This window comes from Anser cygnoides, chromosome 1 (genome assembly GCF_040182565.1).
Source record: "Anser cygnoides isolate HZ-2024a breed goose chromosome 1, Taihu_goose_T2T_genome, whole genome shotgun sequence".
NCBI lineage: Eukaryota > Metazoa > Chordata > Aves > Anseriformes > Anatidae > Anser > Anser cygnoides.
This window is the reverse complement of record NC_089873.1, coordinates 88,042,324-88,068,139: the sequence shown is the minus strand read 5'-3', so window position 1 is coordinate 88,068,139 and position 25,816 is coordinate 88,042,324. Positions and strand designations below refer to the sequence as shown.

The 25,816-nt window shown below is 44.4% G+C and overlaps 2 protein-coding genes across 18 annotated transcripts in view; one reads left to right on the top strand and one right to left on the bottom strand.

Moving 5' to 3' along the window:
* The window catches only part of CD247 (CD247 molecule), a 53,643-nt gene extending 44,806 nt beyond the window's left edge, over positions 1–8,837 (top strand). The window contains exons 3-8 of the mRNA XM_013187122.3: positions 1,147–1,200; positions 2,558–2,641; positions 3,303–3,338; positions 4,366–4,422; positions 6,156–6,197; positions 7,709–8,837. Coding sequence (XP_013042576.1) covers positions 1,147–1,200; positions 2,558–2,641; positions 3,303–3,338; positions 4,366–4,422; positions 6,156–6,197; positions 7,709–7,774 — 339 coding nt within the window. The 3' untranslated portion in view covers positions 7,775–8,837. The remainder of the gene's footprint in view (positions 1–1,146; positions 1,201–2,557; positions 2,642–3,302; positions 3,339–4,365; positions 4,423–6,155; positions 6,198–7,708) is intronic.
* A 1,819-nt stretch (positions 8,838–10,656) lies between these two features.
* Positions 10,657–25,816, bottom strand: part of POU2F1 (POU class 2 homeobox 1) — a 118,868-nt gene continuing 103,708 nt past the window's right edge. For all 17 annotated transcript variants that reach the window (XM_066990362.1, XM_066990369.1, XM_066990370.1 and 14 more), the window contains 3 exons: positions 24,815–25,160; positions 23,906–23,994; positions 10,657–22,697 (listed from right to left, as the gene is read on the bottom strand). In XM_066990362.1, coding sequence (XP_066846463.1) covers positions 22,387–22,697; positions 23,906–23,994; positions 24,815–25,160 — 746 coding nt within the window. In that variant the 3' untranslated portion in view covers positions 10,657–22,386. The remainder of the gene's footprint in view (positions 22,698–23,905; positions 23,995–24,814; positions 25,161–25,816) is intronic.

The following is a 25,816-nucleotide window of genomic DNA, read 5'->3' as shown; positions in this document are numbered from 1 at the left end:
GGCTGCTGGAGGGAAAAGCCACTCGGGCACACAGCGTGCGCACGGTGCCTGGCGGCACGAGCTCCGCACCTTGCCCGTGGCGATGTTCAGGAGGGCTCAGCAAAGCTTCCACAGAACCAGAAGTGTGAACTTGGAGCAGTGAGCTGCTGCAGCAGCAGCGCTCTCACCCCCAGCTCATTCAGCCCCGGGCATGCTCGCTGCCCTGGTGCGTTCAGCTGTTTGCTGATACGGCGCGTAGCGTCGAGCTGTAGCAAAGTGAGCTGTTGCAGGAGGGAAGGAAGCAGAACGAGGGAGGAAAGCCACATCTGTGGTTACGCTGGGGTCTCTCAGTCAAAAGCAGCAGAGGCGTTGTAGCTGAAATGCCATCGTCTCACAGCACCGGAAGGCCGGTGGGGCATTTTCTGGGGAGGGCCCTGTCTTGACCCAAACCTAGAACTTCTTATAAATCTTCGAAGCTGTGGACTCTCTCACCTTGCTTCCTGGCCCAAGGAGGTGTTTGTTGTGGCCTCTGCCAAGGGTACAACCTTGTTACGTTTTTTTATTTATGGACTACGTGGCCGATGTGTGTGAACAGTTAGGCTCTGTTACAAGCAACATGGGTTAGATGCTTGGTACGTTACTGGCCCTGCCAAGGGTTCAGTGAAAAGAGCGGCGCTTTCATTGGAAAAGGTGTGGAGTAGGTAAACTGTAATTACTACAAAATTTAATTTAAAAAAATAAGTCTTTCAGTAAGACTTCACACCAGTTCACTGTGCCCATCAGAATCCTGGGCTAATGTAAGTCTGCAGAGCTGCGAGCTGCTGTGACCTGCAAGTAAAAGGGCCTGTCTTCTGGGAGCAGCCTGGCATGCAGAGAGAAGTGCCATTGCAGCAATGACCTCTATTGCCTGTAGCCCCGTCAGTGCTGTGGGCTGGCTGGGTATGGGTTGCCCAGTTTCTGATGAGAGTAACTTGTAGGAGAGGAGGAACAAGAAAAGGTTGGATGCGGTGCTTAGGGACATGGTTTAGTGGGTGACATTGGTAGTAGGGTGATGGTTGGACCTGATGATCTTGGAGGTCTTTTCCAGCCTTAATGATTCTGTGATCCTATGAACAAAAGGACTGAACGGAGCTGCTGTCTCTGCTCACAGTACGGTCTCTCTTCCAGCTTACCCAGGCCCAGGAACCACAGCAGCTGCCTGGCCAGGATGATGTGTACAATGTAAGTAACAACTGTTTTGTGTGTGTTTGTTTCCAAATCATTCTATCCAGACAGACCTTTTGGGGCACTTATATGTAGTGAATGGTATATGGACCTGAGAAACAGTGGATCAACCAGCTAATGAAAGCACTACACCCAAGCAGGCAGCACAGCAGCTGGGAGGAGCAAAAACAAAACCAGACAAGGGCGTAGCTCCTCTTGTCGCTTGTCTGGCTGGATGCTAGTTGTATGGGCTGTAGGTTCCTGATGTGGTCCACCAACCTGGAGGTATACCAAGACCCCAGACAGTGTTGGAGGCTGCACTGCGGTATGTAACGCCAACAGGAGCTGTGTGTGCAGACTGTTATGTATGATGTGCACACTCTGGTCTTCGTGCCTGTTCCTCTGCGGGTGGTTGTTGCTCTCTGATCACCCTTCCTAAGGAATATGCCTTAGCAGCAGCTGGTGTTGCCACCACCAGTGTTTCTGGTGCTATTTGATGAGGGCTGGGGAGAAGGCAGATGCTCAGGACAGCTGCATTGCAGGCCTGGGCAACTGCAGCTCTTGTATCACCTGAAGCACGGAGGCTGAGTCACCAGAGCCCTGCTGCCTCTGTCCCTGAGCTTTCCTGCTGCCCCACAGCACGAGAGCTGCTGTGTGAGGCCGAAATGGAGGCACACCCCATCTGCCATGCCCTAATTGTAGCCAGCAATGGAAGGCTGTCCCTGCAGCGACAGAGGATGGAGACAAGATCCTGACTCTCGTTCTAGCTAAACAGCTCACTCATGGTAGCATTAAATGCTGGCTATGTGTCTGGTTGCCTTGATTTTGTTTTTTTTCTCTCACGCTCTTGACCATAGCCACATCCTGTGATGAGTGTCACTGTTTAACTCTGTAATGTATGAAAACTAATGTTCTGTTTTCAGTTTAAAGTGTCACCTTTTCAATAGCACTGAATACTGGCTTATGCGCTCTGTGTACAGAAGAAATGTGCTATTCTGACCCAAAAATCTCACCTTTGCCTTTTTGCAATAAGTAATTAAACTCTTGTGTCTTCAATCACCAGTGGGAGAGAAAGCATGGCAATCAGAATCTGTCTCTCTCACTCCCATTTTCAGCTCTGTTCTGCTTAGGAAAGGTTCTTGAGGTGATGACTTGCAGTTTTGTACTTCACAGACCACTCTTAGAGGCTTCCATAGCTTCATTGCAGACAATTTTGTTGACAGAAGGGCAAAAATTGAGGGGTAAAACCAATTTCCAGCTCACTTACAATAGTCATGAAGTTGGACTTCAAGCTGGGCATACTTTCTTTTCTTAAGTCAAATCTGTTTTCTTATGATCTTAATGTCCATCACTGCTGCTTGCTTTCTTGTTTCAGAAACTGTCTCGTGGGCACAGAGATGAATATGATGTTCTGGGAGCAAAGCGAGGTGCAGACCCTGAGATGGGCGGGAGACATGAGGTAACTTCCTCCCACACACGCCCCTTAGTTCTTTTAATCTGGTTCCTTTCTCCTCACATCTAACCGCCGTTGAGGCGCACCGGCGTTCAGCACCCTCTTGCAAAGCACCAGTGCCCTCCTTGAGAGGGACTGGCACAACCTGTGTAGTAACGCAGGCAGCGTGGCAGGGACAGAAGTAAAACCTCCCCTCTCCCTTTGATCTGTGCCCCTGGTGCCCCCATCACGTCGCTGAGAGCCTGCAGCCACCCAGACTGGAAGTGACACCCAGCCTGGGGCGGATGCGGAGCAGGCGAAGCGGGAGCCGGTGTTTCACGAGAGCGCTCCGCACGTGACGCCGCCAAACGAGTGCCAGCAACGTCGAGCAGCTGCCAAAACAACTGCTGCTGCTGCTGCAGAGCCAGACAGCTTCAAAGGAAGAGGGAGGGGAACCCTTCTGCATCGGCACGTAGGGCTTGCCTGCAGGTGGCAGCTGTATCAAACAGAGAAGAGCTAAGTTTTTACCAGTTAGTAAAGTCAATTTTCTGGAGAATGTGTTGTCTTAACGGAGCCTTATGGGTGGAGGCAGGATGGGCTGTACTTGTCACTTGTTCACAGAGCTGTAGCCATGCCTTAGAGCAAATGCACAGGCACACACGAGCAACCTTCTTACTTTCTTTTACAGCAGAGAAGAAAGAACCCCCAGGACACCCTCTATAGTGTGAGTAGAGAGAGCTAAGGGGTGGGGGTAGAGGGTGGGGATGGCTGGAAAGAGGAGTTTTTAATTCACAGAAGACTTTTTTCTCCCTGCCTTGTTTCAGCTTGGGTTCAACTTAACAGCCCCTTTCAAAGATATTCTTTTTTCTCAGAATGCTTGAAAATTTCTGCGCCTTTCTCAGCACCAAGAAAAAAAAATGTGGGCTGCCTGGGCAGATGGGGAAAAGAATTTGGATCAACATACCTGCTGACTCCTTTGTTAACCATTAGTAGGGCTTAATTAACCAAGCTTTGTCCCATATGAATGATGATGCAGTATTTTATCTGTTTGTTCTCCACCCTCTCTGGCTGCTCTCTAACAAAGGGCAAATGCCAGTGCTGCTAAGAGCGGCTGCTTAGGAGCATCTTAATTTAATAGATTTAATGCCAGCTGAACATGTTGGTCTGTGCTCCAAAGGATAGAAACATGGATACTCATGTCTCACTCGGGGTCTTTCTGCGTGCTTGCTGAGAAATGAGTTCGTTTCGAAGTCCGGCCTTCATCGTTACTGAATCAGGAGCTCTGATCACTGCTGGTCCTAAGAGCTGGGCACTGCTTCCCTGGACGGATGAAGAAAGAGCTCCTCTTAACCTTCACCCTGCCACGTTACAGACTCCCCTTTTCCCTAGGCCTGAGAGGCACGTTTGGTTTTGCCTCCCGAGCAAATGTTGCTTAAAGATTTTCTTTGGAGAGCTTTGGTGTAGCATGCGGCACTGATGTGGATAAATGACTTGTTCTAGTGCAGGGTTATATTCATTTAAAAGTCTTGAGATGCCGTGGTGTTGCTAAGCAGATTTGGTCGTGCATGGCGTATACTTCAATGCACATCAGTCGAGATCTGCCACTGTTCCTTCACTGGAAACGTGGAACTTCTGAACTGGGGTTGGGACAAGGCAAGGCCGCCCCACAAGTGCAGGAGTGGGGTGCAGGCAGCCGGGGGCTGGCTTGGCTTTTCCAGTGACACTGACTCTCTCCTCTTCTATGCTTCCAGGCACTGCAGAAGGACAAGATGGGCGAGGCATACAGTGAAATTGGAAAGAAAGGAGACGTGAGTACTCTTGTCCTTTTTGATGAAAGCTTGGGAGGAGGCATTTTCACTGCTGCTCCCTTGCAGACTGGTAGGCCAGGCTGCTTGTAGCTGGTTGCACAAGGAAGCTCCAGTGTTACACAGCACCTACCGAGGAGCACAGTTATCTATTTCCTGTAGCAACCAGCGTGTCAGATGCAGCAGTAAATTAGATATGTAACTACAGAGTTATAGCAGCCATGAAACGAGGTAGAGATCGGACAGTAAGGTTCATGGCCCTCCGGGTTAGAAGCACAGCCCATAGGCAAGCAGCAGCGTCCCTGAGCAGAATGAATAATATCAAGGGGAAACACTGCAACTTTTGACAGAAAAACATCTAAGTTACTGCAGTTATCCTCTAAAAGGAATGAGGAATATTTGAAGGAAATGCCTGATTTCAAGGGCCGCAAAGCTTGTGGCCCAGCAGCCCACATCAGTTGAGTACTTTCCTCTAGGACAGCTCAGAGCTGGGGTTTCATGGTTTCTCCTACGGGCTACTGAGAGTGGTCTGCCTTACAACCACAAGTCAGAATGTGCAGGCACCTTCTTGTTCGTCTTCAGACAAGCAACTGGGGGAACATTCCCCTTCCCCCACATCCTTTCCTGAACTTTTATAAAGGAACACATCTAAAGGTAGCAACGAAGGCGTAGCTTTAGTTTAGTAGACAAAGTGCTTGTGTTGAAAAGAAACTATCTTGGGATGCTGTTTATGGCAAAATGAAAAATTGCTGTGACCTATACAGGTTATACTTTGAGTCAAAGTGTCTTGTATATAACCTTTCATTTCCTGCTGAAAAGTGAAAAAAGGGGATTTCACAGGAAAGTTTACTATTGAAAAATGGAGAAGCAATGCTGACATTTAATCCCCTCCTTATTATTCTAAATTAATATGATTTGAATGATATGAATATATATCATAATTCCTTATGGAATTGTATATGTGTTCTTTATTATATATTTGAATATACATCATAATACTATGATTCTATGAAATGCCCATCTGCCATATTCAAGCTCAGTTTGAGCTATGAGTTTATGAAGTCTCACCATGTTCTTGTTTAGAAACGTTTCTATTACTTGCAAGGTGGGGAGGGGAACAAAAAACTTGCCAAGATTGCACTTTGTTGGTGCGATCTGCTTGTACCATGACGGCCCCTGTACCTCCTGTACTGAATCCACTGTGACTGGCCTCAGGCAGACTTACCTGTGCTTGCAATGAACTTCACCGCTCACAGAACATGTGACAGAGAATTTAATTTACTCCCCCTGCCTGTCCAAGAGAGGGCAGAGTCGCTCAGACACCAGCTGACGTAGCAACAAAAAATACAGAGCCATTTCCTCCAGGTGTGCCCTCAGCTCATAGAACAGGTGTCTGTGGGAATGCTGCCAAATCTACGTACCTACAGCAAATCAAAGGAATAGCAGCATTATAACAGGATGGCAGGAAAATATGTCAAACCTTGTTTCCCTTTTGTTTCTAGTCATCACCATTTTTACCTTCCACAGCCCTTGCAGCAAATGCCGACAGGCAGCATGTCTGGGCTGCTTCAGGCTAGAAGGTGCTTGCCAGCAAGTTTTCTCTCCTGCGCAGAGGCTGGTGACCTGGCCAAGTGCAGCTGCTGACCCTCAGCGTAGCATGGGGACAGTCAGTTTTCTTTACTTTTGTGTAATAGGAAAAGCACCCATTAATCTGTGCTTGTTTTTCTTTCCCAAAGCATCAGAGACGGCGAGGGAAAGGGAACGATGCTGTTTACCAGGTAGGCAACACATCCAGCAGATGCTCCCATCATCTATCTTCACAGCTTAATTGTAGCCTCCAGATACTAACCACACGGTTCACAATGCATGATGAGGCAGAGCTTTTGAAGCGGCTTTCTGAGGATATTTACTTAGGTTCAGAGCAAAGACCACACTGTTGTGACTTTGTCAAAATTGGCTGCATGTTCTAAATACAACTGGCAGGAAAACTCATTTAGGAATACTGTCAGGAACCATCTCCACAGTCCTGCAGCTTGGAGAATCACCTTGGACTATGGCAGGTGATGCATGTGGTCTGGGCTCTGAATTGCTTATTGCTTAAGTGGAAACCTTCAGGTTGCCAAACAGCTGCTGTAACTCCAAGTGTCAGTGGTTCAGCCCATCTCACTACAGCGTGCAGAGCACAAACTGATCAACCCTTAGTGCACTGGGGGCATTGCGTTGCCCACACGTAACAGAAGGCAAGGAGCCCACCACAACACCTTATTTGTGACATCATGCAAAATTGTTCCAAAATGCATTTCACATCCTGTAGAAGCCTGTATGTTGCCACTGACATCACATTACAAAAATAAAACATTAAAAAAAAAAAGTCCTGATGCAGCACACGCCAGGGAGTTTTCCTGTTAATGCAGTGCATTTGTAACTAGTGGTACCTCTCTTCAAAACCTGCTCTCCTGAGATAGTCACAGGTACTACTAAGATAAGGAGCACTATCTTATTGATGTACTCAACAAATATTCATCATATTTGTGAGCAGAGCTAAATATTCATAGCAAAGGCGGGAAGGGTAGCTAGAAGTTTTAAAAGCAATCGCCATACCTCTTGCTATATCTTCAGTCTTGAGAGTCCCAGTTACCTTGGCTCTGGCAGCCTTTTGGGCTGACCTGTGGCTGCCCCATTTTTGACTGCTCCACTCTTGGAGCAGTACGTGCCACAGAGGCAGCAGGGATACACACGCGGAACTCGCACGCTTCGTAGCTGACTTACCAGCACCAGGAGCAGGCTGTCAGAAGAGGGACTGCTGCAGCGCAGGAAGCGGGGCGATGGGATGCGTTCCTCAGGGTTCACAGCCAGCTGAAGCCCCATGGCCAACTTACCCAGAGCTGCAGCTGCCCTTCCAAATTATTACAGAGAAGTCCTGAGAAAAACTTTCATGATGTGATGTCTGTTCATTTAGTTGGCAAAGTTCACTCTAGCATCAGTTAGTTAGCACTTAGTAGTCAATAATGTGCAATTAAAATGTACTGTAAAGATCTGCATAACCTGTTAAAATGAGTTGCTGTAGTCAAACATTCATAACAGATACTTAGGATGCATCTTGCCTTTGGGTAAGTGATGGTCACTGACACCATACCAAGACAAAGGAAACACTCATGAATAAAAAAACCTCTGTAGGGAAAAGAAAAAAATCCAAAGTATGCTACTGAGCCCCTGCCACCTTGTTCCTGACTAGGGAGTCATCTAGGGGGAACAGAACACTCACCTCACCTGTTTTTCTCTTTTTCAGGGGCTCAGTACAGCGACCAAGGACACCTATGACGCTCTCCAAATGCAGCCTTTGCCGCCCCGCTAAGCAGGGGTCACAGAGGGGATGGGCAAGAGTGAGAGATGCCCACATGCTCTGGGGGAGGAGATGAGTGAAGGCCTTTTTCATCCAAAACAAGCACCATGTATTTTCCTAGTGCAGCGATCTACTTTGGCTGGTGCACAGAGGGAGTATGTCTGGACTTGGTCAGTTCCTTCTCCCTTCCCTCTTGAATCATGCAACTGCAAGCTTTAGCTATTAAAATGTACATATCTGTAAAGTTATTTCCAATAATAGTAGCTATTAGGCTGATTTTTGTAAGATTTGTGTTGTAGGACCCTACCATACCTAATGCAGCTCTTTCTATAGCTCTTACTTACCTTCCAGGGCTATCAAGTCATGTAATTGCAGTTTCAAGGCATTTAAAGACCCTTGTAAAGATAAGGCTGTAGTTATTTCCTGCAGTATTTATCTTAAGAACATTTGACAATGGCCAGCTAAACTTTCTGCTTTAAATTTACCACTCAAAAACTGCTGCAGTGGGGGGACAATTTTTTTTCTTTAACTGTGAAAAGTGACGCAGTGTTACTGTTGTGAAGGACAGAGGCTCAGTGCCAGCTCTTCAGTATGAAGAAAATCAGTGCTACGCTCCCACAAAAAATCAGGTTGTGGCATCACCACTCAGGCAGCACCTAGAGGTAAACAAGAGCCAGGTGACCTGTGAGCGATTTCCCTGCTGCAGTGAAAACAAGGAGGATGGACTCTGATAAAGAAAGCAATACTGGGAAAACCAGGAAACCTCACCCTATAGAATTCCATCTGGCTGGAGCACGCGTCTGCCTAACTCCTGCCCCTTCACATTCACAACACCTACAAACATCTCTGCAGAAGTCTCCCCTTGTAAGAATTTGTGTGCTGATGCTAATGTCAGAAAAACAAAACAACTCATGTCTGGGCAACAGATTCTCTGTACAAAAGCCAATGTAAATGCAGTTTTAAAACCAGTTGAAATCATCAGGTTACTTGTAAAAGATGCAGGTATCATTCCAAAATGGTAACAATTCAATAATGTAATGCATTTGTGATGAACTAATAAAGTTAGTGTCAAAGACCTGTGTGTGCATGCATGCAGCGAACAGCTGCGGGAATGGTACGAGCTCGTTAGCTGACCCATTCAGGCTGCCTGCACCAAGTAGCAGCAGGACAGGCTCCAGGCAGGCTGCTGAGGACGGTGTTCCAACAGGAGCGTCTACACGCATCCTGGGAGGTGGTGGGAAGTCATGTTGGAAAAATGCTTTACGCCCAAGTATAAAAGCGACATTCACCTCTTGCTGCATCCTCGGTTTTGCCAGTGACTGACTTACAAGACTGCGTGATGAACGCCTGTAAGCAACTCAGCAAGGAGAAAAATAGCCCTGCAAAATAAAGGTTATTTAAACATAGGTCATCAGCCCAGACAGAGGGAGAAGAGCTAAAGCAAAACTGGGGGAACAGGAGCTGCCTAGGTGAGGTTACACGTCCACTTCTTACAAGACTAGGCTAGAAGCACGAAGACTTGCTGAAATTGCTGTAATACAAATTACAAGGCTGTGCCTAACTTCTTAAGCATTGAAACTGTATCTGCATTCAGTGCTTGTATCGCTTGAATAATGTTTCAGAGACTGTAAATTAGTGCAAAAAAAAAAAGAAAAAGAAGTAAACATCACATGCCTGGCAATGAATGTCTCACAAAGAAGTTCTGAGATTCCTTACTGTTCTTTTTCTGCAGTGACAAGAAAAATCTAAGACAACTGAGCTGGTAAATTTGCTATTGCAAAGCACTCTTGTTCTTGATGCAAGAACAATGAGTACTGAAAATGTCTTTTTCTTGTTTTTTTTTTTTTTTTTAAATCATGTTACCATATTTGCAAGATATAGAAGCTGAGAGTTTCAACAGTCTTAAAATGCCAACCACTCATCATAGGGGAATAAATTCTTAGGGAAAAAAAAAACACCACCACCTTTATGCTCTTTTAAAGGGATCTTGATCTCAAAACACATCCAGCACTTGTTCTGGGGACACTCACCGCAGGTGTCAGCTGAGTCTTCTCTTTGCGTTCAGGAAGCAACTGAAGCTGTTTTTCTTTTAGGAGAGAACTCGTAATACAGAAGCAGAAAACAGCTTCAAGCAGAGTGCAAAAACCTGGACTCACCTACATTTTGACAAGACAGAGCGCATGAAAGACCTCCTGGCCCAGTTTGGTGCACCAGGGGGAAGGGGAACTAGTCTTCCCTGACACATTTAAAGAACACGAACAAGTGCATACATGTTAAAACACTTGGAAAATGGTTTAATGATGTTTACAACAGAAATGAACTGTACAATTACAGTAAGTTTAATATATATAAAAAATTACAGCAGACAAATGCATCTACACAAAATCTACCTTTTCATTCTGATTTACTGTAATCTACACAATCTCTCAATGCCTACAGCTATCTGCAGGCAACCACTGGGAAAATAATAATAATAATAATAATAATAAAGGACATCTTTAAAGAGACAGCATTTCACCTTCCTCCTCACCCCTAGTGTGATCAGCAAGGTTTTGAAATGTGCGGGACTCTCACATTTCAGTCTCAAGAAAAGCTTGGGTTGCGTTTGGGTACGGGTGCTCCCACATGGCCCTCAATTTCAAGTGTTCTGCTGACCTGAAGGTACAAATGCAGTACATGAGGAAGGGCAACAGAAAAAACTCCAAGCTAGAGTAAGCAGGCGGTTGCACAGAGCAGTTACACAAGTAGGACTGAAAATGTCTTAGTTCGAAAAGAAGCGAAAAGGGACTGCCCAGACACTACAGTCATTCTCAAATCGTCTCTCTGAAAACTACTGCCAGATTTAGAGGAAAGGGCTTGTTCTTCGACTCCCGATTCTTCATACAGAGGGTTAGTTTTCAAACTAACGCGTTAAACATTTTTTTAAAAAACAAAATTTAAGCTACTTGCTCTTTGGCCCATCCCTTAGAAACACTGAAGAACCCTTTACTCTGAGAAAGAACCTCAGGTCCATGGGAAAATAATTAAAAGAATATGCTGTCTCTTTAAAAAGAAAGAAAGAATCCCAGTTGGGAGCGGCCGTCAGTGAAAATGCAATCCGAATTGGCGGTCTGGTGGAAATTCTTCATGGAATATTATGTACAGTTTAAAAACCCTTAGTTTTTTCTTTTATTATTTATGAACACCTAGGCAGTGAAAACTGTTATGTTAATACATACATAGACACACCCAAAACATACAAAAATACTATTATTTCAAACTACTAAGAATAGGACAAGTTCAGTTATCTCCATGCTATGACTTTAAGAGCATTACACTGAAACAAACAAGAATTTAAACGACAATTTTTTAATATCCCAGAAATATACCAAAATATACATCTAAGCTTTGGAATTACTGAGGTTAGACTAATGCAAGTGCTGGGTAATCGTACTTAATACACAAGTCTAAGGTTCTGCAGGAAAGAAATTATCTTTGGTATCTGCATCAGGCTAATAATATTAACATTTGGATTTTGCTTTGGGATAGAGCTTGTATGACCCTAGAACCAAACACCCCCCAATCAACTGAGATTAAAAAGATCCATGTAAAAAGTTCCTCCATTTGCAACCCCCCCCAAAAAGTTAAAAAGTCACAGGCATCTACCTAGCATAAAAGGTTGAGAAATACAATGCATAGTTGCACAGTGGTGCTGCAAAAATAAAAGAAATCTAGAAAAAAGGAGCTAGAGGAGAAAACGAAAAGCTTCTTCTTCTTCTTTCAGGGATTTCTCACAACAGGACAGCCTCTTCCAAGCAGTGACGGGGGGAGGGGGGAAGCTCAGAAGTGCACCTCAGCGTGTATTAATCAACGTCACCCAGCCCCCAGAGGGTTAAAGCACCCAGCAGAGCAGCCAATCCTGCACCCAAGCCTTCAGCTCCTCAACCCACCTGCGAAGCCCCCTCCCAGAGAGGCCTCGGGAGGTGCCCCCCAGCGACCGGCCGGCCTCGCAGGTGGGCTTGGTGCTGAAGACGCCCTTTGTCTTTGGTTTGTTTGTTTGTTTTGAGTTTATACAATCATTAGGAAATCTTTGGTTTTGGCTGGAAATTTTAAAAGAACAAAACAAAACAAAGAAACCGCCCCCTCCCGACTTATAGCAGCCACCGTGACCTGACAAAGCTTCTCTCTCCCAGGGGGCAGGGGAACTACATTCAAATAAAGATGGAACGGGTTCAGGAGGCAGCTTCTGGCCAGGCTGGGCAGTGGGGAAGGGATACAGGATTGTCAAATAATAAAGAAGAAAATTAAATATTTGGAGATTTTTCTTGGGTTCGGGGTTTTTTTGGTCGTGTCGGAAAGCGAGTAGCGTGTCTGCAGCGGGGGGCTGGGGGACCGCCCGCGGACTGGGGAAGGGCGGCGTGGCCCTGTCCCGCGGGGAGGGGAGGGGGGCGGATATTCACAGACTGATCAAGAGGACCCCTTGTAACCAAAGGAAATAAGATACGATTGCAATTTGCCCTCACTTTGCAGTAGCTTTTAAGCAGCGACATTCAGAGGCGTAAGGGGGTCGCTCCCCGGGCTGCAGGTCACGGGGTGCTATAGGCCAGAGTTCAGTGTTCGTCAGAGGAGGGAGGGCAGACTTGGCAACTCTGTAGGGTTTGGAGAAAGTTAAAGCAAGTTACTCAGTTACGAGTTAGAAATGAGGTATACGACAGCTCCTGTACCTGTGGCGGATAAACACCCCACACCTACTCACACCTAGCCTTAGACACTACCACAGAGGAAGGAAATGGAACAACGGCGCTGGCGGGGACGAAGAAGCTACCGCGTGGGTGCTCCCCACGGCCACTGGCACACGAGGCAGGAGCCAGCGCGGCCCCAGCCCCCTTCAAAGCCCCCGCGGGCAGCTCTGCAGCCATCCCTTCCTTCCCTTCCCTGCTTCGAAGGAAGGCCCGGTCCAGCTCCCTGTGAATTCGCGGGGAGTGGAGCCCTACGCCGCCTCTTCCTTGCGGCGTTGCTCCCTCGGACTCGCTCGGTGCAGGCAGCACCAGGATCACTGCGGCCGACACGTGGAGAGTGGATGGGGGAAGAACTCAAGGTTTTGTCTCAACTGCCTTGTTCTCAGGACACTGTCATTGGTGCTCTCATCCTTGATTATTTCTCAAGGGGGCTGTGGGATCGCCACCGCTTGCCCCTTGGCACACAGTTTCCAATGTCTTAGGATTCCTACTGCTCGATAATTTTAGATTTCTATAGCACCACAACATGCCAGCTTCATCCACACTCAACATTACCACATTCAGAGAATAGGGCTTACGTAGCTGCTGCTACAAAATTCAGCAAAGGCAATATGAATCCTGAAGCAGGGCCTACCATAGATGAAAGAATTTTGGGAGGAAAGGGGAAGCTACCTTGATAAATCAAGTATTTCATGATTTTATGTAAAGGTCTGCAGGGAGATACCCACCAGCAGACAGGAACAGTTTTAAGACAGATCAGCATATTTTGGTCTGAGCTACTTGACAATGTCCTGTTTGGTAGAGAGATAAGATAAGGCAGAGGGGGGATGTCCCAGTTCTGGGGCTGAGCCCCCAGAACGCCAAAGGGTCTCATCTTCCCTCGCCTCCCACAAGCTGTTTCATTTCCTTCCTCAGATTTGTTTTCCTTAAAGCACACCTTGTTTTCCACTTCTTTTGTTCCAAGTGCTCTTTTCTTTGAGAAGTCATTTCTTCAATATCCCTATTACCTACCTATAAATCTAACTAGCTCTTTGAAAAGTCACACAATATTAATACCACTTTTACATAATGTCAGAACAACAATTCTATTAGTAAAGCTTTCAGTGAAGTTCTGCAACCCGATTGGTGTCCGGAGGAAGAGTAGCTGGACAATCCGCCTCTCCCCCTTCCTCCCTCCCTTTCTTCACAAGAGCTCACCAAGTTCACTGATAAAACAACTCAGCCCAATAGCATGATACATGAACATGTACAAGGCTACTTTGGGGAGCAAAGAAAGGAGTCTTTGAGGCCCTCCCCATTAAGGGGAGGACCCTTTGCAAAAGCTGTTGAACAGACTCTGACCTCAGACTACACTGCTTCCACACACGAAGGAAAGAAACAGTTTTCCCTGACTGTATCCCAACATCAGCCCAAGACCTGCAGCACTGGGCAAGCCCCACACGCAGTTTGTCTTCACAGAGCCAAAGCAACTCTATGCAGAAAAGGTGGGAGTACCCACAAGAGATGAGGTCCTTACAGAAAGGGACACTGACCCAAAGCTCAAAAAACAAAACAAAACAAAACAACAAACCACCCAGCTTTTCCTCTTACCCGCTCTGAAAACAGCAGAGCTGACAACGTTATCAGTGCCTTTGGTTCCCTACGAGGCCACTGGGAATTCTCCCGCCCCAGCGGAGTCGAGCTCCTCTCTACGTCGCCACACAGGGGTACGCACGCTGGCACACACACGCACTTGCACACACACACACACACACACACACAGACATGCGCCCCCCTCTCCCCCGTGCCATAAGCCTTGAAGGGAAATGAGAAGGGAGCCTTGGGGTCCGAACAGCAGGGCCACAAAGCCCTACCAAGGCAGCATCACTCGCTCTTCCGCTGCTCCCACCGCAACGCCAAGACACGCCAGGAGAACGACCCACTCCCTCTCGAAACAACCCTCAGAGCTCCCCTCCCACAACAGTCTCACAGTATTTCAACCCGTTCAGGCACACCAGCCAGGTGTCAGGAGTAGGTTAGCTTTCACTTCTCAGTTTGGTTTTTCTTTCATAGTTTTTGGTCTAGACAGGATTAGCATTGCTATTAGAAAAGGAAGTGTTTAAAAAGTTTTCCACCTATTCTCAAGCACTACAAGCCCTACATTCAGTAACAAGACACGGGGGATAAAAGGAACCTGTTTCACTTTTGCTCTCCCAGATAGATTAAGATGCGACAACTATTCTTCGCCCTCCCCGGAGTTAAACACAATGGACCCAATTCAGCTCTGGTGCAACTCAACTAACTGAAACAGATTTACACCTGGGTCGGGTCTAACCCAGTATAGCCATCTTCTTTCCCCCGAGCCTCCCGAACACACATTGCCTAATCTTTAGATCCCAGCAAAGGGTAAGGGAAGGCCAAGAGGGAGGGAAGTGTGCGCACACTCGAAAGGACCCTGAACAGCAACCCAACCAGTAACCTGCATGCCACCACGTGCCGTGCTGCAGATTAGACCACAGATAAACCAACCGAACAACAATCCCAAACCCAGGAGCGACAAAATGTTTCCTTTGGCAAGACAGATACAAGGAAAAAAATTCATGAGCAAACATTTTCCTTCTAACACAGTCAACCCCGCGCTCTGCCCCGACATCCACCCGCACCCACCCGACCCTATAAAGTTGTAACCTATAAACAGGATCTCAAATACATACAGCATAATCATGTTTATCAGTCATAATAAACATCAGTTCAACTAAACTCTACAGCTAAAATTATCTCCACTATTTATAAAGTTTGCTTTTCTCTTCTGATTTTTCAGTTTAAAACCAGTTCTGCGACAATGCTAAGCTATGCTGAGGTATTTTATGAAGGTGCCAGAAGCCAGCTGCTACCCACGCGTATTGTTCTCAGAGCTGTATGGTGCTACCTTCCACAGAGGACAGATGGGGGAGGAACAAGAAGGGAAGGGGGGGATGGGAGGGGGCCCAGATTTTTCCAATGCAGGACGGTTCTTAGCAGCGCAGACTGAACAGAAAGCAGCCCCAGTGGTTGCTCCGTTACTGGGAATTTGGTCAGAAAAGAAGTACCTGATATATCCTGACCGTATCTGTCTACTCCACTAAAAGGTGTCTCTTCCCTTCTCCCACAGTAAAACTATCTGTAAGTCCAGTGCAATCTTCCTAACACCCTGCTAACAGCATCCCAGGGGGCAACAGCTGTAAGCAGATACCCACTCAGAGCCTACTAGGAGAAGCGGGAGAGCTGGATGAAGATACGTATGCCAAAAGAAGACCAAGCACTGTCTTGTGTTAGTTTGTCTGCAAAGATATGTAAGTACAGGAATCTCCTCTTTTTGTCGTTCCAAACGCACTGGAAGGACTTTTGCTGGCATGCATGGAGCCCCGTACTGCTTGGAACGTGTAGCGGAAGATATGAGCATTTTAAGAAACTGCAAGCCACGAGTCCACTACCAGCTCTGCATTGCTTTGCAGAGCATGTGATTCTGCAGCCCAGTGACATCTCTCTACATAATCTCCACTCTCATTAAAAACAAAACCCAAAGGCATGGGCTGCAGCACCCTTTATGACAAAGTCGCTGTCAAAAATCTGTTCTAGCAGTCTCCCCGCTGGATAAAGAGAAAGGTTCACAAGCAGCAACAGGAGTTGGATTGGACGACTGAAAAGAGCAGAACCTCTGCAACTACCCATCTTGAATCCTGTATTGCTATAGTATTTTGGAAATGGAGGGAGAAGTAAGAAGAGGTATTGTTACAAAAATACAAAATATTCTGAGTTGGCTATGTGAGGATTGGCAACCATAAGTCCAGTGGGGAGCAGCAGGTTAGCTTGCTCCTTTGGTAACACTCCACCCTAGCCAATATGCAGATGTGAATCCAACAGGCGTACCCATGCCCTGTGGATAAATATCCTGTAACCGTTTCAGGCAGAATAAGAATAGTGACCTTTAATACAGCTAACCTGGCAATACACTGACCTACGTTTTAAACTTCTGGTTTAAAACCAAGTATCATTGAACGTTTGGGCCAGACAGGCTATTTTGTCTGGCCCAAGACAACCTAATGGCCACGAGAAGCTACTCATCTCTCTAAGAATATCATAAAGTAAAATTTTATCTAAGGTATCAATTGGTATTTAAGGTAAATCGGATGCTTTGGTTGAGTATCTATGGTATGGTTGCAGCTGTAACAGATACTATGCTCCATTTATACTAAAGAAAGAGGGAACTTCTGTTTAAAGAAAGCTGCTCCATAGGAACATGCACAGAGTTAAGGAATTAACACTGCTGTCTCCTTCAGTAACAGCTGGAGAAACGCGTGATGAGCCAAAGCATACTGCAAGGCTTACAGAGGTGACATTAGAACAAACTAAAACATCAGGATGTAGTTGCAAGAGAAGTTAAAAAAGCATAAAAACTTTAAAATAAATTGTTGCAATGGATGCACATGGAGAATTTTCTCCAATGCGTTTCAGTAACAGCCATTCTCTTACTGCCCCCTGAGCATAAGTGTTTATTTTTTTGCTTTTTGGTTTCTGTTTGTTTTTAAAGGAATTAATTTTCCTAAAAGATTTTTAGAAGATCAGATGTATTCATTTTTTGTCTACATCTACTGCTCACTACGGAATTAAAATTAAATTAAATTAAAATAAGAAAAGGAGTAAAATAGAGGAAAGGGATTGCTCTTGACCAAATGAAAAGCTATCATACTATGCAAGAACATATGTTGTTGTGTGTTAAGACCAGTAGATAGCTACTTTGCTCAGTGTTGGCATCCTCCTTATTAACCCTAGAAGGTACAACAAATCACAAGCTGTAGCTGGAAATACTTCAGGATCTACACTGTTTTTGCTGAAAATCTTTGTCAGCCTGTTCACTTAAAGATAAAATGCAAACTTGAAGCTTCTGATGTTCTAAAAGGACCACACTTCAAGCCATCAGAACGTTTGTCTTCCTCCTAATGTTCTGGCATTTTAGTTTTCCCTTGCAAGGCAAACCTCAGTAGCACTCAGACAACCGCTGAGCAATAGCAGCAGCACACTCCTACATGGAGATCCAACTAACTTTCAAGTATGTTCTCCTTGAAGGTTCACCAGAGCACAGATTTCTCATTCTTGGCAAAATTACTTTTTCAATCCAATTTAACTTGTATTTTTGACAACTATTTACTGAAGCAGAGGATCTGAAGAAGTCGTGCTGCAATGATGAGTCATCACAAGTTACCCAAATAAAAACTGAACAGTGAGTTGAAGTGACACGAGCCACTTGGCTGGACAAAATAAAAATCCCTTAAAAACCAGGTGCTTCTGCATGTAACAAGCATGCTGTCATCCCAGCAATTTTTCTGAGTGCATGCACATACACACCACTTCAAAGCTACATGGTAAAATTAAAATCTATTCAGACAAATACATATTAATAGCTCAGAAACAAAAGAAATCCTCTTAAGGAGATTTAGACAGATATGACTCTTGTAAGCAGCACTATCTCTGTGTACTTTTAATGATCTGTTCACCAATCATTCTACAGTGACTACAGAGGGCAGCTTCTGAGGAGTTCAACTGTGCTGAAGACAAACTGGAATAAATTTTCCTAACAGAAAGAATTTCATCACCAGCCTACAACACCTCACCCTGAAGCCGTTGCCTGTTCTTTTTTCTTCCAGACCTCCAGGGTATCTGTGGCTCTGTAAATCTCTCGCTTTTTGAGCTAACTGTCCTTGGCTATAAATGAGAGAGTTTTTCACCCTCTCTTTTCCTGCAAGTATCCTTTGGCATTGCAAATATGAAAAATAACCTTCACACCTGTAAACACGGATGCACAGAGCTCAGAAAGAGAGATGCTATTATCCTTTTCTAACACACTCCAAAATTTCTTGTGATCCTGGCTGACAAGTCGATACAGGAGCAAAGGTACCAGCACGCAGCTAAAAAACCGCCCTAGAAACTAACGTTCTCAGAGAAAATCTTCCCCTAACAAAGGTAAGAATTTATGACTGTGACCACGTAACAGAAAATCACTTCTGTTCAACATATGAACCCACTGACACTGGAATCAGAGACACTACTTTGCCTCACTGGAGCAAAAAACTGATTCTGTTTGCAAAATGTATGCCCTGTGACTGTCAGCCAGTTTGCAACAATACAAGTCCTTGACTCATTCCTGTACTGTCTACTGGGACAATAATTCTCCATTTTAAACACTGGTAAACTCAGACAAAGATCCTATTTGCTAGGTCTGTGCACAGAAAATCTCTTTTCAGATGCATCAATTTCTGCTGTTAGCATGATAATAATTTTAAAAAGAAGCTTTAATTCTAGTACTTGATCTCATTCACATTCCTTTTGTGCTCTGAAGTCGCGTATGCGTCCTGTTCTAACCAGACAGAGACGTACACCTGATTTCTGTCTTTCACCCAAAGACTGGAGGTTGCCAGCACCCGTGAGACAAAACACTGCTAGGGATGAGAAGCAGGCTCCAGGATCAAAAGTCAGTCACTAGGATGTGTTCGGAAAATGAACCAGAGCACATTGGGGTTTAACCAAAGCACACTGGTGACTGATGCCAGGGGATATGTGCTGTTTGCGTTTTATGTCAGCTTCCGCAAGCAAAATCAAGCCCTTTCCGGATATGTGGCTATTCTGAGTTTCCAGTTTCTCTCAGAAAAAGACTTGCTAAGAAATTCCCTGGAATCTGGGCCCCAGAGAGGGTGACGGGGTAGAGAGGAAGAGGGCAAGGGGGTATATTAAGGTGCTCACACCAAAGCCATGTGACCAATGCAAAGGTAGTCAGGAAAAAAAAAAGCAGATTTTTATAATAAATAATCCATCCAAGCTGCATTAGTGTTCCAGATATGTACTCAACAAGACCCTCTCCCAGCCACAAACCAGCAAGAATGGGACATGAAAACTCATTTAGACAGCTAATGGCACAGTCTCTCTGAACTGTGGAGAGAGGATTTTATGCTGATTAAGGCCCACCCTTCTTTGAGTTTCCTAGATATATGCAAGGGCCATGCCCCCACCCTGCCACAAAATCACTAGGGAATAGAAGATACATCGGAGAAAAGACCGACAGTATCTCTCTTTAACAAAAAAAGCTTCCTGATAAATCCTATTTTTGCACAGGTGTGAAAGTAAGTGGGAACTTTCAGACTCAGGAATGAACATCTATAGCTGCAGTCTTCCCCATCCTCTTACTTCACTGAACTCAAGCCCCATGGGACTTGCATTCCTTTGGTAGAAACTAGCCCACGCTACGGCCTCCAGACCAATACAGTGGGTACCAGCATCTCCTCTTCCACTTCTTCCCTACCTCCCTGAAGCTCACCCAGCTATACCTTTTTCTGCTCTGAAGCTATTACTGTGGGAAATTTACATGTATGCAGTATTATTCATAGCCCTAAAAGTCTTCTGTGCAACCTGAAGTCATAAAGACATCAGACACATCAAAAATATTTAGATTTATCCATACTGGTGGGATGAGGGTGGGACCTGTTGGATTAACAAACCCCTGACATTGCCATTCTATTTACACATCAAACAAAAGAAAACAAATTCAAATCAAGTTAAGAGTCTGCCCCAAGGATAATACAAATTACCAACCAAAAAAAAAAAAAGATTAAAAACAAGCAGCAACTTTTATATAAAATTAATAAAAACAAAAGACAAATGAAAAAGAAATTGTCAGTAGCATCTATCGCCTCTCTGCATCTGAACTGCACTTATACAAACTAGTCCATTAGTACAGCAGCTTGCTAGAAATTGACTTTGGTTCAAGCTTAGTTTTAAAAAAATAAAACATAAAAAAATCAAAAACACATTAGAAACGGTGGACGGACATTTGTTAGTTTCCCTGCTTGCAGTTCACTAGTTCTGAAGTTTTTTGGGGTACTTGGTTTAAATATTCAGTAAAACAGGAAGGTGGAGATTTAGAGATGAACAGCAAAACCATGGCGGTGGGGGGGGAGAGATAAGGGATTCTGCCACTTGAGTGCAAACACAAATCCCACAATGCTCAGGTTGCAAACCAAAGCATATGTAGTTTAAAGTTGCTGCCTTCTGGATCTTGGACGAGAAGCTCCAGGATCCCCCTGAATCATCAACAAAATGAACGTAGCTGCATTAGCTCATTATTTTTGAACACTCTAGTGACAACAGAAAAGCAGGTGGGAGGAAGGGACTCTTCTAATAACCTTGCTAGCTAAAAGAAATTTAGTTTTATACACATGGCAGAAACCTTTAAATCCATCAGGAATGGAAAGTTCAAAGTGAACTGCATTGCAGTGATCCAGTCTTCTCTTTTAAAATTATTTTTTTTGGTTAAGATACTAGATTGTATATTTAAGAATATACAGATCTAACTTCTGTACAGTTCATTATTCTTCCTCATCCATGCAGATATTCTTTGCTACATGGAGCAGAATCAACCTCAAAAAGGTAGTTATGGTGGCAGGTAAGTCCTGACGCTCCGGTCAGAGATGCTTATTGCCGTATGTTTACGTAGTTCGCAGCATCACAGCTCAGACGCTCCATGAGATCACCAAGGTATGTGCAAAGCCCCAGAGTCAACTCTACTGTGTTAGCATCAAAGATGGCAGCTTCTGTTCCGATGGTTTCTGCTGCTGTGTTTTGCAGCCAGAAGCGCTTTTTACTAGAAATTTCTCCTAAATGCAACGCTGGAAACATGAGAAGTAAATGGAGAGGAATACTGCTATTTTTAGTGAGAGTCTGACATTTTGAAATCCTGCACCATTTCATCTGTCAGAAATCTAGGACTGTAAAGGCTGCTTTATATACTGCCAATCAGCTTGAGTAACTCGACATTTTTAAATATTTGTGTGTGTTCTTAACAGCAAAATCAATTCAACAGAACAAAAGAGCCATCAGTATACCACACAATCTAGACTCAGGAGGTCAAATCCCACTCTCCGAAGGAAAGAGAGAACATGCACACAAAGCTAAGAGCAAAATTTGGCCATTTCGTCTAATAATTGAGAGAAGGAGAACTGCAGTTCAGAACTAATTCCTACCTCTGCTTAAAAGCATAGACCAGCCTGGAAGTTTGCACACCATGATCTCTATGGCTACACTGAGCTTCCTGCACAAGTGATAGAAATTAACTCTTCTGACCCCTTTAAGTAGCCATTAGACAAATTCAAGGATGAGGAAACTGTTCAGAACATTCCCAGAAGATTAGGACAGTCTATTTGTGCTCCATTCTTCCTCTCCACCCTCCCGCCCTCCCCCCCGGTGTGGGAGCTCGCTGAAAATAATCCAGGAGCAGAAGACAAACGCGTCCAAACTATATATATAAAAATAATAATAATAATAATAATCATAATAATAATAGAGATACACCAGTAATACAGGCCTGCCTAAATTGTACCAGTTAAGAAAGGAACCCCCAACACGATTGATACGATTATAAACACCTTGTATGACATAATGGCCTGTACAACAGACCAATAAAATGATAATTAAAAAAGAAAGATATTTAGACCAAAAAGAAACAAGAAATCCCCTTCCTATGTTTGAGTTGATAACCCACCTTAACTTGTCATTGTGACTGCTGGAAATGATAAGTAGTCCTTTCACTTTTTTTGTGTTTTTTTTTTCATTTTTTTGTGTTTTTTTGTTTTTTGTTTTTTTTTACATTTTTGGTTAGAAAGTTCTCCGATCCATGAAGCGATCCTGAAAAGACAGTGTTTATTATAAAATTAGGCAAATGTCTGTCCCAGCTTTAAATCCTTCCTGTTTTGCTTTTGTTTTTTATCTTTTTCTTTCTCTCCCTTGTCCCCAGCAACACGGCGAGAGGATGCCCATCACATTTTTCAGTTTATAAACCCCGCTGGCAGCCAATCCCACCGCACAGTGAAGCAGGCTGCTGGCAGCACAGCTCAGCCCGGCTCACTGTGCCTTGGAGGCAGTAGTGGTGGTGGACGTGGCCCCACTTGCAGAGGCCACCGTGAGGAGAGAGTTCTGGATGGACTCGGCTGAGGTGGAGGTGGCGTGAAGGCTGGCGACTGGTCCAGAGGCCCCTGCGGAGGCTGCAGCTGCAGAGACCAAGCTAACCGGGTTGCTGGTGAGCAGAGAAAGGTTCTGAGGGTTCAGGAACAGGGGGGCAGTTACGATGTTAGGAGTACCTCCAGCATTGGCAAACACCAAGTTTCCAGTTGCATCCAGTGATGTTATTGGAAGAGAGCCACCAGATGCAAGAGCTAAAAAAGGGAAACATTAAGCAGGGAGGAGATAACATTAGTAGTAAGCAATAATGCAAAATGTGCCTAAAAGCAACAGGTCTCTGCATTTGCTTTCTCTGATGGGAGTGCTCTCTACTACTAATGACAGTCATCACAGGTACCTGATTTATTTTTTTTTTTGAAACAACAACTTTTTATGAAGAGGGGATGAGACCTTGCAGATACTAAGATGCTTCTGTCATCTGCTCTTAATTCCATCATGTTTTTCTTCAGTTCTTTAGGCAGAACACTGGTCTACGTTTTCTGCCAAAGAAAACCTGTACGCTCAGGTAACCTGTGATGGAAAGGGTTGAGATGTGTGTTCGCATGAAATGACAGGTATCAAAAGATGAACGCAAGGTCACGTAACCTTGAGCATAACTTTTTAAACGCTGACATATAACCATGGTTACAACTCACTCTCACAAGGCTACAGGGTTCACTGCCTTACATTATGGTCTAGATTTAAGTGTGACACTTTATGAAATGTTTTTTTTCTTGTACCCTGCAAATAAAATTTGTTAAGCTAGTTTAGAAAATATATGAATACACGAGGTTAGCTAGCTGTTTAGGCACTTGCACCATCTAGTTTTTATAGATGACAAACTACGAACTGAGAACAACTCTTGTTAAAGTCAGTGGAAACATTACGCTGCATGGCACTTCCAAAACTCTTTACTCTTCTGAATACGCATTTATGGATTTAAAATTCTACATAAGGACTTTAGGGAGGTAGGATATTTTTTCCTTGTTTGTTTGTTTAAAAGACATATGGGGACTAGAATTTAGGATCAAGTCTTGCTCAAAACTGCCCTCCTACAGACCTCAAAACAGCATAACTCTACTCAACTTTACATTAGAACAGCTGTAAAACACAAATCTCTAACCTGCTGGAAACACGTGTGTCTCTATGCCTACGCGGGGAGGATAACAAAATAAATTCCAGATCACATGCGGCATCTTAAAGGCTTCCTGTGGATCTCTACAAGATCATAAATGGTTCTAACCCGCTTTCTGAAGTTGTACCTGCTCTTGAATCTGTGATACATAAAATGTATTTGGGCATTTGTATTTTGAAAAACCTTTACTCTTATAACACTTATGTCCAGTGCTCTTTTTCGGTAGAGAATAATAAAGCACAAATTCAAGTCATACGATGGAGATGCATTAAAAAGAATACTACTGACCTTGAATAGTTGCCAGTGTACTGTTGCTCATCAGGGCTGGGCTGAGAGCACCACCTAATGTCCCTGGATTGAGACTGAGTAAGGCACCTCTGCAGGAAGCAAGATCATAGAAGAAGAAACAAAGACAAAGCATTACTTTTAAAAAAAAGTGTCCATTGTTCAGAAGTACACCATCATGTTAAAAAAAAAAAGGGGGGGGGGATGTCAAAGATTAAGGCCTAATTCTAGTCTTTATTTTAGTTCTTCCTTGATGATGTCTTGAGTAGATATGGCCTTTCAGCTGTGTGGTTAGCAATATGCCTGAAGTACAGGCACTGAAACTGCACGAGTTGTTTTGATTGTAGCTGTAAAATATTCTTGTAAGGTATTCTGGGGAAACTGCAACTTGTTAGAGAGCTATCATCACCTCCCAGATTCAGATAAAAACGACGTCAGTCAAGAAGAAATGAAGAAACAAAGAGTCATCTTTCACAGCAATGCTTTTTAAAACTAAAACTTCACCAATACATCTTATATATCTTTTACAGCTTCTTGATCATGATGGAGAAATGAATACAGAGGTGAGAAGTGGATCTAGGCTAGCTCTCCACTATAGTTGATTTTATGATTCATCGGTAAGTTGCAGCTCTTAAGTCAAGCTCTGCAGTGGGATGGATGACTTAGCAAATCACAACGTTGCTGCAACACAGCTTTTTCATCTGTAAAACGAAAACAGTATTTGTGTACTTCGACGGGAATGGCAAAGTCTATCTGTAAGTAAACCTTCAGAATTTCAGGTAAAAGACACTAGAATTGCCGAGTGAGCTACCAGAAAACAGCAATACATAAAAGCCCATGCAAATTATTCCAAGAATTCTCCTTTCCTCTCCTGTCACTTAACTTGCTAGAGTGTGAAAAATTCGTCCTTACCCAGCTGCAAACTGCGAGGATGCCATCAAGCCTGGGTTTAGTCCTGCTGCAGCAGCCATGGCAGCGAGACTTGCATTTGCAGGCAACTGTGCAGCTCCTTGTAATGCGGCTGCTGCCGCTGTTTGCAACCCTGATGCTGTTACCATCACCTGGCTGGTCCCAAGAGGGGAGGACAAGGGAGCGGAGGTTGTCTGTGTTGTGCTGGTCTCACTGGCACTGGATGCCTCTGAAGTGGAGGCTGAGGCAGAAGGGGAAGGACTCAGGGAGGGTGATGTCACTGCTGAAGAAGCTGGAGGTGCTGTTGAAATCACTGTTGCTGTGTTGTTGGAGTTGGTTTCTGTTGTGCCTAGAAGATTGAGTCTGGTTAGATCGGTACAAAAACCAGATATAATTGAGCTGAAACCACTACCCACTTGAATCTGTATGTCCAACTGAAAAGGAGACAAATACACATTTGTGTAGGTCCAAGAAGCACCCTGAGTCCAAATGAAAAGGACTACTGAGTTTGGTGCTCAGACTACGATGAAATGACACTGCAAGAAGAGGCTGAGGAGCTCTAGAAGCTAGCAATGGAAGGTTAACATCTTTCACTTCACTATCACCTTTGATTTTATCCCCAGGAAAGTCAACCAAATGGTCACAAAGACTGAACTTTCATAGTGGAGTAACAAGGAGCAATTACAAGAATGTCCTGGGATACTCGAATGACCAGTACTGAGATAAAGGAAGACTTTCTAAAGAATATTAAGGGGAAAATGGCAGAGGTTAATGTGGGGACAAGGAAAATCAGCCCAGGAGCCTTTTTTTTTTTTTTAAATTGAGAGAAGAGGAACACTTGGAACCAACATACAAAAGCCAAATGTACGATATCTCAAAGATTCTTTATCTGTCATAAAAACATTTTTCTTTCCTGTTTTCCAGTTGCAGCAAAGCAGATTATGAATGTCTGAGACATCTTCACATTATGCACAGCAACAAAGCAAAATCAAAAACCTATTTTAT